Here is a 13,724-nt window from a genome sequence, read left to right on the forward strand (position 1 = left end):
CTGTACTCCTATCTAGCATTGCTCCACTCCAAGTGCAACACCTTGCGCTTGGCTTTGTGGAACCTCATGATGGACCAACCTTTGGAGCTTGCTGAGGCCCCTTTGGATAGCGTGTGTTTCTTCCTTCTGTCATACAAACTGCACCGCTCGGCTTGGTTGGTGTCTACAAACTTGTTGAGGGTGCACTCTCACCTACTGGCTTTCTGATGGAGCTTCACATGCTGGTATGAAGTTACCATCTTGTACTGGACTGGGATCCACGCATTCTTCACTGCGCATGAACTGGTGACGTGCCTGAATTTATATATTAAAAAAAAAAAAAAGAAAGAAAAAAAAGGGAAAAGCTGTAGTTTCTTGTGTAATAGGTAATGCCTTGTGATGGACACTGAGGTACATATTCCCACGGGTACTCGGCGTCCATACTGTGCTCTGCAGAGCACCTAGAAAAGTCCTGCTGCCTCCATATAATCAGTGCAGGGAAAACCTTTGACATAAGCTCTGGCTGAGCAACACTTTTCACAGGCAGCAAAACATTCACAAAGATGAAGAGCTGGCTAGTTGGATGGAAATAAGCACACACACAAGTGAAAGTATTAAATGACTGTTTAGAGACTGTCTCTCCAAGTGTTCTGGCAATTAAAAAGGCTGAGGCTTATGTCTGCAACTTATAGGAAATTAAATATTTGTGTTGGTAGTTATCATTCATCATCTTCAATAAAGAAGTCTTCATGTGCCAAAGCAGCACTGTAATGCACTGTTGGATTGCATTCCTGTACTTTAAGGCAGCTGTCGTAGGATTTATTTGCTTTAAAATTAGTGCCCAAATCTATTTTCCATTTTTCTTTCACGTTCTTGCCCCCCTCTCCCCCCTTTATTTTATTTTATTTTTTACTTTTTTACAATTTAAATTAGGTTATTTGAATCCAGGAGCTTGAGAATGTGGAACGTGAAATGATTTTTAAGATTTGCCACATTGGATGTCTTGGACTTCATTAAAATGGAACAAACAAACAAATAAAAACCCCCAAGAAGTCCATACTCTGCAAATATTATAAATGTCATGATGAAGAGTATGTATTTCTTTCTCAGTGTCAATCACCAATCTGCAAGCACACGCACTTAGCAAACAGCATCCTGCCCGTGCTGAACATAGGTTGTAGCTTGAGAAGCCATGGCTTTTAATTTCCTGACTCTTGTGCTGCTGACCTTGCCACCTATTTCAGTAACGCTATGTATCTCAAGTATTTTTTCTTCTTGGTTACCTCTTATAAGCCGTGTGCATTCTGTTAAATGCAAACTGCCTGATATAAAGCATTTTATATTTTGTATGTTTATAATGAATTTCTCAAGTGCTCTTATTTAGCAACAGGACAAGGATTTCAAATCAAGTTTTGTAACAAGCAAGATCTGTCATCAACATAAAGTAAGCATTCAAGTGTACATATGTATCTATGCCCATCAAGCTCCAAAAGAAAAGGAAAAAAAATAAAAGAAGAAGAAATATTATTTAAAATTTAGGAAGAATGATGATTTTTTTTTAAGATAGAAGGGGAATGTTTTGTGATATTATAAACATAATGAGAGGGTGTGAGAACTGCACTGGTCACAAGTCTCATTCTGTAACAGGAACACTCCAAGGTGTTTGCAAGACCGGGCCTCTATTTTTATAAGGAGTGTTACATAATGTGTAAGTGGAAAAGTATCCTATCCAAGTGGAAATTAAAACAAACTGCCTTCAGGATTACATAATAACTCAGCAAAATATGACTCATTAGTGCTGTGTTTTTATTTGCTGAATACAAAACAAGAAATGTTAAAAGAAGCATGTCAGAAGTTCTGTGCAGTGAAAATCTGGAGCTTATTTATTTTGAGGTGCATTTACGTGTCTTTTTGCTATCACAGTATCGTTTTACAGAATCCTGTTGTGCAAGATTAGTTAACTTATTCCCTTTGGACTTCACTCTGTCTCCATCGTTCACATGGGGAGCTATGATACAGTGGGGGTAATGCTGGGGGTTTCTGTATGACTAATAGTCTGTGCACTCACTGCCAGATAAATTTAAGGTTGGCAGCAGTGGGCACTGCCAAACTCAAAGCCATAGGCAAAAGCACAAAAGCATAACAAGCAGAATGTCCATAGAAAGCAAACTGATTTTTGTCCAATAAATACGTTACCTTGCCACAGCAGTAAGAGTCGACCAGTATTCCCAGTTGAGTGAAGCTTGCACAAAATAATGGTGGTTCTCTGGTCCTGCCAGCTTCAGCTCTGCACACGTGCTGAAGAGATAGAAACGACAACATGCAGCGGGCCTGTGATGTAATGGGAGATCTTCAGGAGCTGGAAGACAACAGAGGAAAAGCCCCAGAGGGATGTGAAAAGGAGCAGCAGCGGCAGCCTGGAGCAGTGCAGCAGCCTGAAGGAATCAGTTACTCTCTGAAGTAACTCGGTGCTACAGGGTAGGCTGAAATGTGGCTTAGAAATGTACAAGAGCTCACATTAAATTCAGTAAGACTACATAAGTAAATAAACACCACTCAGCCTGCACATGGCTGTGGAAGCAGACACAAAGGTAAAGCCATTAGGGTAGGAAATATAAATCAGTATATATGTAGCACAGGGGGATGCTTGGCCTTTTGAAATCCCTAACTGCCACCAAAAGAAAGATGTCAGAAACAAAAACTGGGCCCGGTCACAAATTAGCTTCTAGGATAAATGAGCAGAGGGTGAACTTGAGCTCATTCAGGGCAGGTTTATCCCTTTGCACTCACGTTTGTGCATGTAAAGAACATGGAGTGACTAGGCTAGGAAATCACCATCACAGAAGGAAAAGTGCATCTTAGACTCTGATGAGTGAGACAAAGCATTTTTAGGAGATTAGGTCAGACTGGACAAGCACAGGTCAGCACTGGTAGTGCTAGGTGAGAGGGACAGGGCTGAGGGGCCAGGATGGCCATCGTTGCTCTGAAGGTAGAAGCATCTCAAACTTATTTATGCAGTTTGTCTGCCCCTGGTTTCACTCATCGTGGTCCTGTCTGTTTGGGGTGCCTGCATTTCTGGGGACAGGCACAGCACATTTGCCCTGATTCTAGTTTGAAATACAGAAAAGCAGTCCTTTGGGTGCAGTGATCCTGAACTGAGTGTGGGGCAAACATTGTGTGTTGTAGGGGAAAGCTTCATTCTCCTTCCTTGGGAAAGAACAAAAAAAATTCTCAACATGTTGTTCATTCTGACTGGGTTTACTCTTAAGATAGAAGCTATAAAAGGTATTATTTAAAATTACCAACCTTACAGTGTCCTGACTTGTGTCCTGTCCCAAGTGCAAATTAGATTATGCTTTGTTGTGCCTTTAGAATCAAGAGTCGAAAAGCTTTGTAAATACTTTGCAAGGAAGCATCCAAATAGGAAAATAATATTCACGTTGCTCTGGACTTTAATACAAATCACAGTTTTGTCACATTAGATTAGAAACAAACTCACATCCACAAAGAAAAGATCTTAAGAGAAGATGGCTGTTCTTGATTTACCAAAGAGCTGTCAACACAAGAAGCGTACGGGCAGGATTTCTTTCATCACTGTTTCCCAGGTAAAGGCACAGTAAGACAAATAGCTGAGAATGTAAGACCAGAATCTTATTCATGGCCCGCTGAAGTAATTCTCCTGGTCCCAGCCCTAAACTAAAAATTCAGGTCACATTATTTTTGTAAAGAATTCATAAGTAGACAGGGGAAAAAAAAACAACAACCAAACCATTTTGCAATTTGGACAGTCTCTATATAGTAAGGCCTCCATTGTTTACAGTACAACTGATTTATGGTGGTAACTGCTCTTGCAGTGAAATGTTTGCAGCATGGAAAAAGTACGGAAAGTATGATGGAAGTACACAGCTTTTTCAGTCATCCTGCACTTGCCAATAACTATTGCTGGATAACAAATCTTTCCCTAACCCAAGCTTCTCCAAGGACTTCTCTTTTCCCCAAAGAAAGCTCAGATGTGAACAACTGCTGTTCCACAGGCAGCCTCTGAGTATTTAAAAGAGGTATGCATGCAGCCTGAGCAAGGCTGTCATCTGAGAAAATACAATATGCTTGGCTTTGTCTTTTCTTATGAAGGAATGTTCATGGTATGTTGGAGACAGTCAACGATACCTCCCCAAGGTAAGGCAGTTCTCGAGGATGAATGACTCTACAAGCCATGAATGACTCTTTCCAAGCCACATCATTAAAAACGTAATGATTATGGAGACCATATGTTTTTCTTGTTACAGAACCAGTCTTTAAATGCTGTCTTTTCCAATTGTAAACTGATCTTACAGGCAGGATGACAACTTTATGAAGAAAATAAAATAATCACAGAGTTACAGTCTTTTTTATACATACATATTCTAGGAAAAGCCTTTTTTTTTTTAAGGACATGGAGTTAGGTCAGTATTTTTGCCAGTTTCATATACTACAGGAACAAAACACAAATCCATAATTTTTTCAAATTTGGGCTAGCCAAAAAGCAAAGAGGGACTGAAGTCCCCATTTGGCTGTAAATAAAAATACATCTTAGCAGACAGAAAAATGTCGGATAGCCTTCACACATGCAGGACTATTTTAAGAGTAACAGTTGGCAAATACATTTCACTAAACAAAACCGAGAACTCCTTTATCAGCAGCGAAAGTGACTGTGATAAGCACAGGGGAGCATCATTTGAAGTGTCATGCAGCTCATCTCAATAAACCACACCACCAACAGCAACAAGCACATCCAGTAGGATTTCTCCATTCTTCACAAAGTAAGATTTTTCAAGGCAAGACTTTAACCAGAGCTGATGCTGTGCCTGTTGCTTCTTTTGTCTGAAGCAAGTATATTTTTTTGCTTCCAAGGTATCTGGGTCCTCTGCAGCCATGCACATGACAGCATACAGGGGCAGCAATTTAATTGCAGAATATTCAGCCATTCAGGTTGGCACACATGGGATCCTTGAGAGTCTTGAAATCATCCCTTGCCTACTCCCTTTCTCAGAATGGCCCTGGGTAGGTCAGCCTGGGAAACTTAAGTTTGAAGTTTTAGCTTAGCCATGGTTTATAGCACCACTCTGAATTCCTAGCCATTGAGTTGTCACAGATATGGTTGTTTCCAACTGCTGCCATCCGCAAGCAGTTGGAAACTGCTTGCTTTTCTTTCCCTACTTTTATTGGTGCTCAGGTGAGAAAGTGGCTTGCTCCACAGTTAGACTTTGAGTTTCTTCAGCTCAGCATATATCTGTAGGCAGGAGACTGGCTACAACTGAGCAGTGACTGCGTAAGTAAGCTGCCTAGGGAGGAGAAGAATCTTGTCTTTTAATGACTGGCTTTGACTCTTAATGAGCTGAATCCCTGGCTGGATGTCAAAGACAACTGAAGTTCTACGTAAATGAGCTCTCTATAACTTGCCCTCTGTTCTATTTGCATTACTTGATTTTTTTCAGCAAGCATCATCATCTGCTCTTCAATACCATCGTCACTTCAATAAATTCAGGAAAAATCATACATATTTCTAAATGTCCAGAACTCTATAAGAAAGACCAAGTCAATTTCAGTTCTAGTGTAAAAAAAAGTTAAAAAGCCCAAACTTGATGCTATAAACACAACAGGTGGAGCTGTTGGGTCAGAATAGCTGCTACAACTGGTCCTGTAAGGCTCCCCAGGTAAAAATATGGAATGAGTTTTCAGTGATAAGAAGGCCTTTACTATTTGAAATACATCACATAAAACCAATGGATCTCTTCTAACGAATTAGATTTTATCAGGTTAAAAAACAAAAACAACAAACAAAACACCACAAAAGCAGCAAAACTGATAGGATTACAAAGTGGATTACAATAGCTTTTAGGATCTATTTCAAATGTAAAACTTTAAACTGCTGGATATCAGTGTGCAGCCAGTTCATGCAGGCCTGTTGCAGCACAGCTTATCAGACTGCAGATGTCTAAAGGACAGTCAGTTACACAAGCTCTGGTCCAAAACTGATGCACTTTTAATGAACAGTCGCATTTACTTTTGCTTAGATAAGACAAACTGACGTTAACCAAACTGAAATGCATTTAAATATCTTGAAATACTTTTGTACTGGCTTCACAAAATCCACATAAAATTCACCCTTTTTATTAAGTGTGTAAATTTACACACAGCCCAAACTCGGATTCACACCATTTCTTCTTAAAACAGAACATTCAAAGCCTTCTGTAGAAGAGTAAAATTCTGGTTGTCTCAATTTCAAATACAAAAAATATTTACATTTTGCCAAAACATAAATTGACAGGGAGATCTGTCAATACATTCATGTTTGTCCTAAGAAACCTCAGCCTGGATTTTAAAGAACAACAGTTTGGCTTTGTTAGATGGCAGCTTGCAGAGCTGACGGAGTTATTCTGTAAATCTCCAGGTACTTCATGTAATCTCCTGCCTTGAAAGTAACCGCTCTGCAAATATTTACCACTCTCAGTATTCTGCACACTGTGGAATAGCTTGAGATTGACCAAGGGATTGCTATTGCAAACAGAACAGCCAAGCTGCTTAAAGTGTATTGAAGAAATTGCGTTTTACGCTACTACTATTTTTCTAGTAATATGTGAATGCCATCCTGGCTAAAAAAAAAATGGCATGATTTGCCACTATGACTTCTTTACTGATGCTTTACAATTCAGATTACAAGCAGAGCCTCAAAGAGTAAGCATAGACTAAAACACATGATTTCTTTTGCAAGGGTTTGGCTAGGGCAGGGTTTTAAGAAGAATCTGGGCAGAAATGGAAAAGCATGACAAATTTGGCACGTACTTCTGAAAGGGTAGGATCCAGAGAGAATGGGGAGATGCCCTCAGAAACTGTCAGAGCGTTTCCTCATTGTGCAGTCACTGGTCCATCCCAAAATGCTTTATGCTTTGTTGTGGTAGGGAGCAAACTAGATTTAGTGATGGCCCTCTGTGCTCCCGTGTTTTTCTGTCTGGCCTTAGTGGCAAGGAAAGTATGACAAATAAACAATTTTTTTCACAGCTAGAACCTGTCACACTTTCTCCCTTGAAAGCATCCGTGAAAATAACACTGGGTAGTTCCACTGAACTCAACCAATGCAATGTTTCAATGTTTCCAGATCTTCAAAGACACTAAGAGTGTAAAGGCGCGCAGACACCCTATAATATCCTGCTTGGGCACAGCTATGTCTCCCTACCTTTGAGATAAATGGGATGGCCCCCAGGCCCTGTAAGCACATACCTCTGTGAGACATCTGCCAATGCCTTTGATGCTCAGGGGACTTACACTGACCCCCACCAGCTCCGAGGGGCTCAGCCAGCCGGATGGTCTGCAGGCCAGCGTAGAACTGAATGGGGGTAGAGGCAGCAGGATCAGACCTCAAACGCTCAAAAAGCAGCTTCTCTTTCGTTGCTGTGTGGTTGCTAGTTTCATACACTGGCTTTTTAAAAAGGCTTACAAAATCCAGAAAGAGCCCTGTGCGCTCTTCGGTATCGTTATTATAGAATCATTAAGGTTGGAAAAGACCACTGCAATAACATAGTTCCTTTTAATGAAACTTGCTTACCTCTTGAGTCTGTAAACTTTTATTTGTTTGCACTAAAAAGCGAGTTATTTAGTTTGGCAGGATCTACATGCTCACAATCACATTTTTTTTTTCTTTTTTTTTGCTGAGAGGCACATTACACCAGCATGTTTTAAATCAAGAGCGTCTCAAGCAGAAGGGTACAAGAACAGCGTGCCTTAACACGGTTTTCAAACGTTTATTAAAACAACACAAACTTCTCTCATCCAAGCAGCGATGCTGCCTGCACTGTCTGTAATCCAGTAGCCACATTACCCCAAGTTGAAGATTACATAGCAAGGAGTGTGAGAACCCAAACAATCCTCCCCCTCCTTCCCACCAGGCACTTCTGCTATTGTCCAGGAGCACGAATAGGTTTATTAATAGCTTAGCTAGCAAAAGTACAAAGGCACCAATGGGAAACGTCGCTACACTGGAACAGACCAAAACCTTCTGTCTGCTTTAGAAACATGCTCTGAGAAACCAGGCTCTGAATTTGGGACCTGAGACTGCAATCACCGCTAGGGCTCCTTCTTCTTGCTATAAAACCGGCATTCCTGGGATCTGACATCAGCCTTTTTGGCTGGCTCTGGGGTTCCAATTGCTTAGAGCCACCGATAAGCAAAGCCGCGAGGAGCACAGACCCTGCCAGAATAAGATCCCGGCTATCCCGAATGCAGATGGAAGTCGCAGTTTGGAGTTACGCAGCAGAACAATGCTTTACATGAGTACAATACATGCCGTTACACAAGGTTAGGAGTTAACAGAGGGTTCGCCCCGAACGAGAGTAACAACGGGAGGAGTCTGCGCTCCTGCTGCACACGCGGGTGTCACGGCGAGCCGAGAGCCGACGCTGGAAGAGGAGAACGCTCCGTCCGTTGCAGGCTACGATACGGGGCAACTTTTTAGACGTACCTCCACCCTTCTACTCAACACAAACCTGCCGTTCACTCGGGAGGTCCTATACAATAAATACGCGTTTTCGGGGCGGCCGGGGGGGGCATCCTGGGCTGCAGGCTGCGGGCTCAGGCCCGCAGATAGTCGTTCTTCAGGCGGCTGAGGCGGGCGCCGTGGCTGCGCACGGTGAGGGCCAGCAGGTCGTGCTTGTCCCGCAGCCCGCTGGAGATGGCACGGGTCTCGCGGAGCAGGGCGCGGGCGTGCAGCAGCAGCCCCAGGAAGCTGTCGCCCAAGCGGGCTTCCTCGCGGCCGCCCTGCTCCTGGCCCTGCCGGAATTTGCCCTCCAGCTCGCTCAGCGAGCGGTCCGAACTGGAGTAGGCGTCGCTGATCTGGGCGGACTCGCGGCGCAGGTAGGTGCTGTAGCTCTCCTCCCCGTCCAGGTCGTAGGAGATGCTCTTGCCGATGCCCTCCAGCACCCGACCCGCGTCCTCCACCTGCCGGCCCAGTACCGTCAGCTCCTCCCGCAGGCTCAGCCCTTCGCCCGCTGCCGCCGCGCCGCACCGCCGCTGCTCGCTCACCCTGAAGAGCAGCTGGCAGCGCTCGGGGTCGTCGTTCTCCTCGTAGTCCCCGTCGGGGACGAAGTAGTGATGTAGGGTGCCGTTGGACATCTCGGGGTACAGCGGACCCTCGAAGTACCCGAGGCACAGGCTGCACAGGCAGCCGAACCACAGCAGGCGCAGCGCCGGCATGCTGCGTGCAGCCTAGGGCCGGCCGGCGCCGCGCAGCCCCCGCCCCATGGGCGCCCCGCGGGGCCGCCCCAAACGCCGCTGCGGGCCGGGAGCCCGGCCGGAGCTCTGCGCTCGGCTCACGCCGCGCCGCCCTTAAAAGCCGCGCCGAGAGCGGAGGTAGCGGCCCCGGCACCGCGCGGGACGGGCCGGCCTCCGGGCATCGCCCCGCCGGCGTGTCGGGCCGCCCCCCGCCTCCCGCCCGGCCTCCCTCCCTTCCTCCGGGCTGTTTTGCGAGACGACCTCAGCCGTGCGTGCCTTGGAAAAGAGCGGGTGCTGCGCGTCCCGCCGCGCTTTGTGAATTTCGAAGCGTTTCGTGAAACTTTTCCGCGTGCATCCAGGATGCAGCTGGATTGCAGCAGGGTAGAACCTCGTGCATAGCGAGTATGGACACCGGGTCTCCTCACATCGTATTTCGTGGAAGCAGTCATCAGACTGCAGAGATCACACCAGCCAAAGCAGGCAGGCAGAGTTCAGATTCCCGCTGCTGTCCATGAAGGCTTTGCATGCAAAAATATGTACACCTCGTTATTAATAAACATTTATGCCTCTTAAATATAAATATTTCAGCTATCATCCAGTGCTTTCCGCGTGCTGTATAAACTGGGATGGTTGTGACTTATTCATTGGGAAACTGTTCCAAGCTCTCTAAACATGGCTCTGCCGAAACGTCTTAGCTCTTCTTGGTCTCATTTATGACTGTGCCATGCAGACTAGGAGAGTTTCACCCGGAATTAAGCAGGACCTGAGATACCAAGCAGAAAATACTGGGCTTGGATCTCTCTGGACAGAGAACCTTTTCTATCCCTGCTGGATGGCCTTACTGCTGTGGTCAGGCTGCAGGACTCTGGCTTTGTTTTTACAGAATCACAGAATGGCCAGGGTTGGAAGGGATGCAGGGCCACCAACCTCCCCATTTCATAGCAGCCCAGGCTGCCCAGGGCCCCATCCAACCTGGCCTTGAACACCTCCAGGGACAGATGGAGCATCCACAGCCTCTCTGGGCAGCTGTTCCAGCACCTCACCACTCTCTCTCTAAAGAACTTCCCCCTGACATCCAACCTAAATCTTCCCTCCCTCAACTGCAAACCATTTCCCCTTGTCCTGCTGTTATCTACCCTTTCAAAGAGTTGATTGCCCTCCTGTTTGTAGGCTCCCTTTAGGTACTGAAAGGCTGCAATGAGGTCACCCTGCAGCCTTCTTTTCTCCAGGCTGAATAAGCTGAAGAAGCATTAGACCTTTTATAGAAAACTGAAGCACAAAAGCTTAGCCTAATCCAACCTATTTATATTAGCATTTTCTGAGCTTAATTGCAAATCTAAAATGTTTCCAAACATGTGGAGTGTTTGTGTTTAGATAGCTGGTCTGGCTTGGGCTTCAGCAGAGCAAAGGAAGCTGCTTGGACTCCACAGACACAGTGCACCTCCAGGTGTATGGGCACATGGCCTCAATGGACCTGGGTCATGAAAGGTGTTCAGAGCAGTGAACACCACTCAGCTCCCACTCTGCTTCCTCTGGGCTGGGTTTTGGTTGCTGACTCATTGGTTTAATTTTTGTTCTTTTTTCTGTGTTTGTCAGTCGTATAATATTCTGTAAACGCTCTCAAGACACTGCTTGGGACAGTGATAGTTACGGGTTATCATTAAGGCTATGCTCATCACAGGGACTTGCACCCTCTGCAGCTTTGCATTTGACACCAAACTGCGTGGTGCAGATGACACAACAGAAGGGACAGACGCCATCCAGAAAGACCTGAACTCGCTTGAAAAGTGGGCACGTGGGAACATAACGAGGTCCAGCAAGGCCAAGTGAAAGGTTTGCACTTGAATCGAGCCAATCTCAGATGTGAATACAGACTGAGAGAAGAACTCCTTGAGAGCAGCCCTGCAGAGAAGCACTTGGGGGTCTTGATGGACAAAATCTGGACATGGGCCAGCAGTGTGCTTTTGCAGCTTGGAAGGCCAGCAGTATCCTGGGCTGCATCAGCAGAGGGATGGCAGCAGTGAAAGGGAAGTGATTGCCCTCCTCTGTTCTGCCCTCGTGAGGTTCCATCTGGAGTACTGTATCCAGGCCTGGAACCCCAGCGTAAGAAGGATGCAGAGCTGTTGGAGTGAGTCCAGAGGAGTGACACAGTGATGAATGACAGGCTGGAACAGCTCTTCTATGAGGAAAGATTGAAAGAATTGGGCATATTCAGCTTGGAAAGGAGCAGGCTCCAGGGAGACCTCATTGTGGTCTTCTAATACGTGAAGGGAGCTTACAGGCAGCAGACAGACCAACTTTTTACACAGTCTGATAGTGATAAAGGGGAGTAGCTTTAAACTGAAAAGAGGGGATGTTCAGATTAGACATTAGGAAGAAATCCTTTTCTGTGAGGGTGGTGAGGCACTGACACAGGCTACCCATGATCCTACGACTTTTCTTCAGTATACTCTGTTCTATCCTAAAGGGCCTTTCCCTGTCCTTAAGCACACTTGTATGCTCTCAGGAACCCACACCACCTAACCCATTGGGAGGGAGGCACTGCAAACAGAACCTGCAGGCAGTGCCAAAGGCCAGCTGCATGGAAATGCTGTGACAGTGGGTTTCAAGCCTCATTCCCCTCTAGATGTGCTTGAAGAAAGTAGTTGGGAACTGCAGTTCTGGAGTAAGAGGTTAGAGCACCCTGTTTCAACAAAACTGCAGGACAAGGGGAAATGGTTTTAAGTTGAGGGAGGGAAAATTGAGGTTGGATGTCAGGAGGAAATTCTTTACAGAGAGAGTGGTGAGGTGCTGGAACAGCTGCCCAGAGAGGCTGTGGATGTCCCGTCCCTGGAGGTGTTCAAGGCCAGGTTGGATGGGGCCCTGGGCAGCCTGGTCTGGTATTAAACGGGGAGGTTGGTGGCCCTGCTTGTGGCAGGGGGTTGGAGATTCATGGAGATTCTTTGAGGTCCCTTCCAAGCTTGGCCATTCTGTGATTCTGTGTTTCTGTGATTCTTCAGCTGAGCTTGCTTGGCATTTGTCCTCAGTCCATGTTTGCCAACAGAGGCTCTTTCAAATAATTTTATTCCCAGAATGCTCTTGTTTCACCCAATATTTTACTTGGTTCCCTACTCCGTGCCACCCACAGCACTGTATCTGCACAGGTTTCCTGATGGCTGCCAGCTGACTGGTTTGGCTGGCACTGCGTTGTGGTGGGCTCCCCTCTTGACGTCTCTTCATGGAAGGACCACACTGCAAATCTCTCAGCTCAGCTTTGTCAGCATAGTTCTGTTCCTCATTGCCCTGATAGATGAAAACTTCAGCCTTAGCAAATTCTTTTACTCTCTCTCCTCATATATTAAGAGACCAAGAAGTGTCTGCTGCTCCCTGCCATTGCTGTTTGCAATCCAACATGAATGATCCATGTGTATTTAAATTTTCTACCCAACTAATCTTGCCTTAAGTAACCCACCTCGAATGTCTCTGCTGCTGGAGGATGGCTGCAGCTTGAGATCTGCAGCTCTAGTGACGCAGTGGGCAAAGCTTTGGTAAGAGCTGGGGCTTGCTGAAGGATGTGAGAGCCTGATTTAAGGCAATGCCTATATAGATCAGTATTACAACGTGACAGAATCCTGAATTTTTACTGAGAACATAGGTAATCATCAAGCAAAGGAAAAGATACAGGCTTAAGCTGACAGAGCAATACTTCTGGCCATCATCTCTCCAAAATCACCTTTAAGAATCAGTTCTCTTTACACTGAGACAATCTGATACGAATTCTTTCAATTTGTTTGTAAAACATTGTGCATACCAGTGAAAATCAGATTTTTTTTTTTTTTTGAAAGATACTGAAAGGGACATTTGCTTTTATGTAACAAGACAAGAGATGAAGTGTCAGGTATTTTCATCACAGCCATAGTCAGTAGCAGCACTATAGCAGAGTCTGGAACAACAACATAAAAATCAGAGTCGGTGCAGAGCTCTTAAAAGTAGTTATTAGTATTATCTGTGAGGCACAGAAGGCAGTAAAACAGGAGGAGGACAGAATGGTTTTTTTACTGGAATACAGGAGAGGAGAGGGCAGTTTAATCCTGAATGGCACGTCTTCTACTAGGAGCCCGTATGGCTAGTTTTATGAGGTCAGAGATTTGGTGAGTTTTTGGGATGCAGCCAGGAAACAGCTGTTCCTTGTGGCATGCTCCCATGAAGGCATTCATGGCGATCCTGGCACTGTCAACAGTCCTACTGATTGCATGGCAACAGTACTTTACTTAATGTGTCTGCTTAAGAATATAAAAATTGCTTCTGCATAAAATCACAGAATCACAGAAACTCCAAGGTTGGAAAAGACCTTCAAGGTCATCCAGTCCAACCATGCACCCATCACCAATAGCTCTCACTAAACCACATCCCTCAACACAACGTCCAAACGTTCCTTGAACACCTCCAGGGTTGCTGACTCCACCACCTCCCTGGGCATCCATTCCGGTGCCTGACCACTCTTTCAGAAAATCAGTAAATGA

At 45.4% G+C, this 13,724-nt stretch overlaps 1 protein-coding gene across 1 annotated transcript; it reads right to left on the bottom strand.

Moving 5' to 3' along the window:
* Window positions 1–7,720: 7,720 nt before the first annotated feature.
* Window positions 7,721–9,295, bottom strand: FIBIN (fin bud initiation factor homolog). The gene has a single exon (XM_048948277.1). The coding sequence runs from the start codon at window positions 9,202–9,204 to the stop codon at window positions 8,584–8,586; it is 621 nt and encodes a 206-aa protein (XP_048804234.1). The 5' UTR covers window positions 9,205–9,295; the 3' UTR covers window positions 7,721–8,583.
* Between the last annotated feature and the right edge of the window lie 4,429 nt (window positions 9,296–13,724).

The sequence above is a fragment of the Lagopus muta genome, chromosome 6, assembly GCF_023343835.1.
Source record: "Lagopus muta isolate bLagMut1 chromosome 6, bLagMut1 primary, whole genome shotgun sequence".
NCBI lineage: Eukaryota > Metazoa > Chordata > Aves > Galliformes > Phasianidae > Lagopus > Lagopus muta.

What these genes read in the sequence shown, in the direction of transcription:
- FIBIN (XM_048948277.1), bottom strand. Translation starts at nt 9,204, where the DNA reads ATGCCGGCGCTGCGCCTGCTGTGGTTCGGCTGCCTGTGCAGCCTGTGC.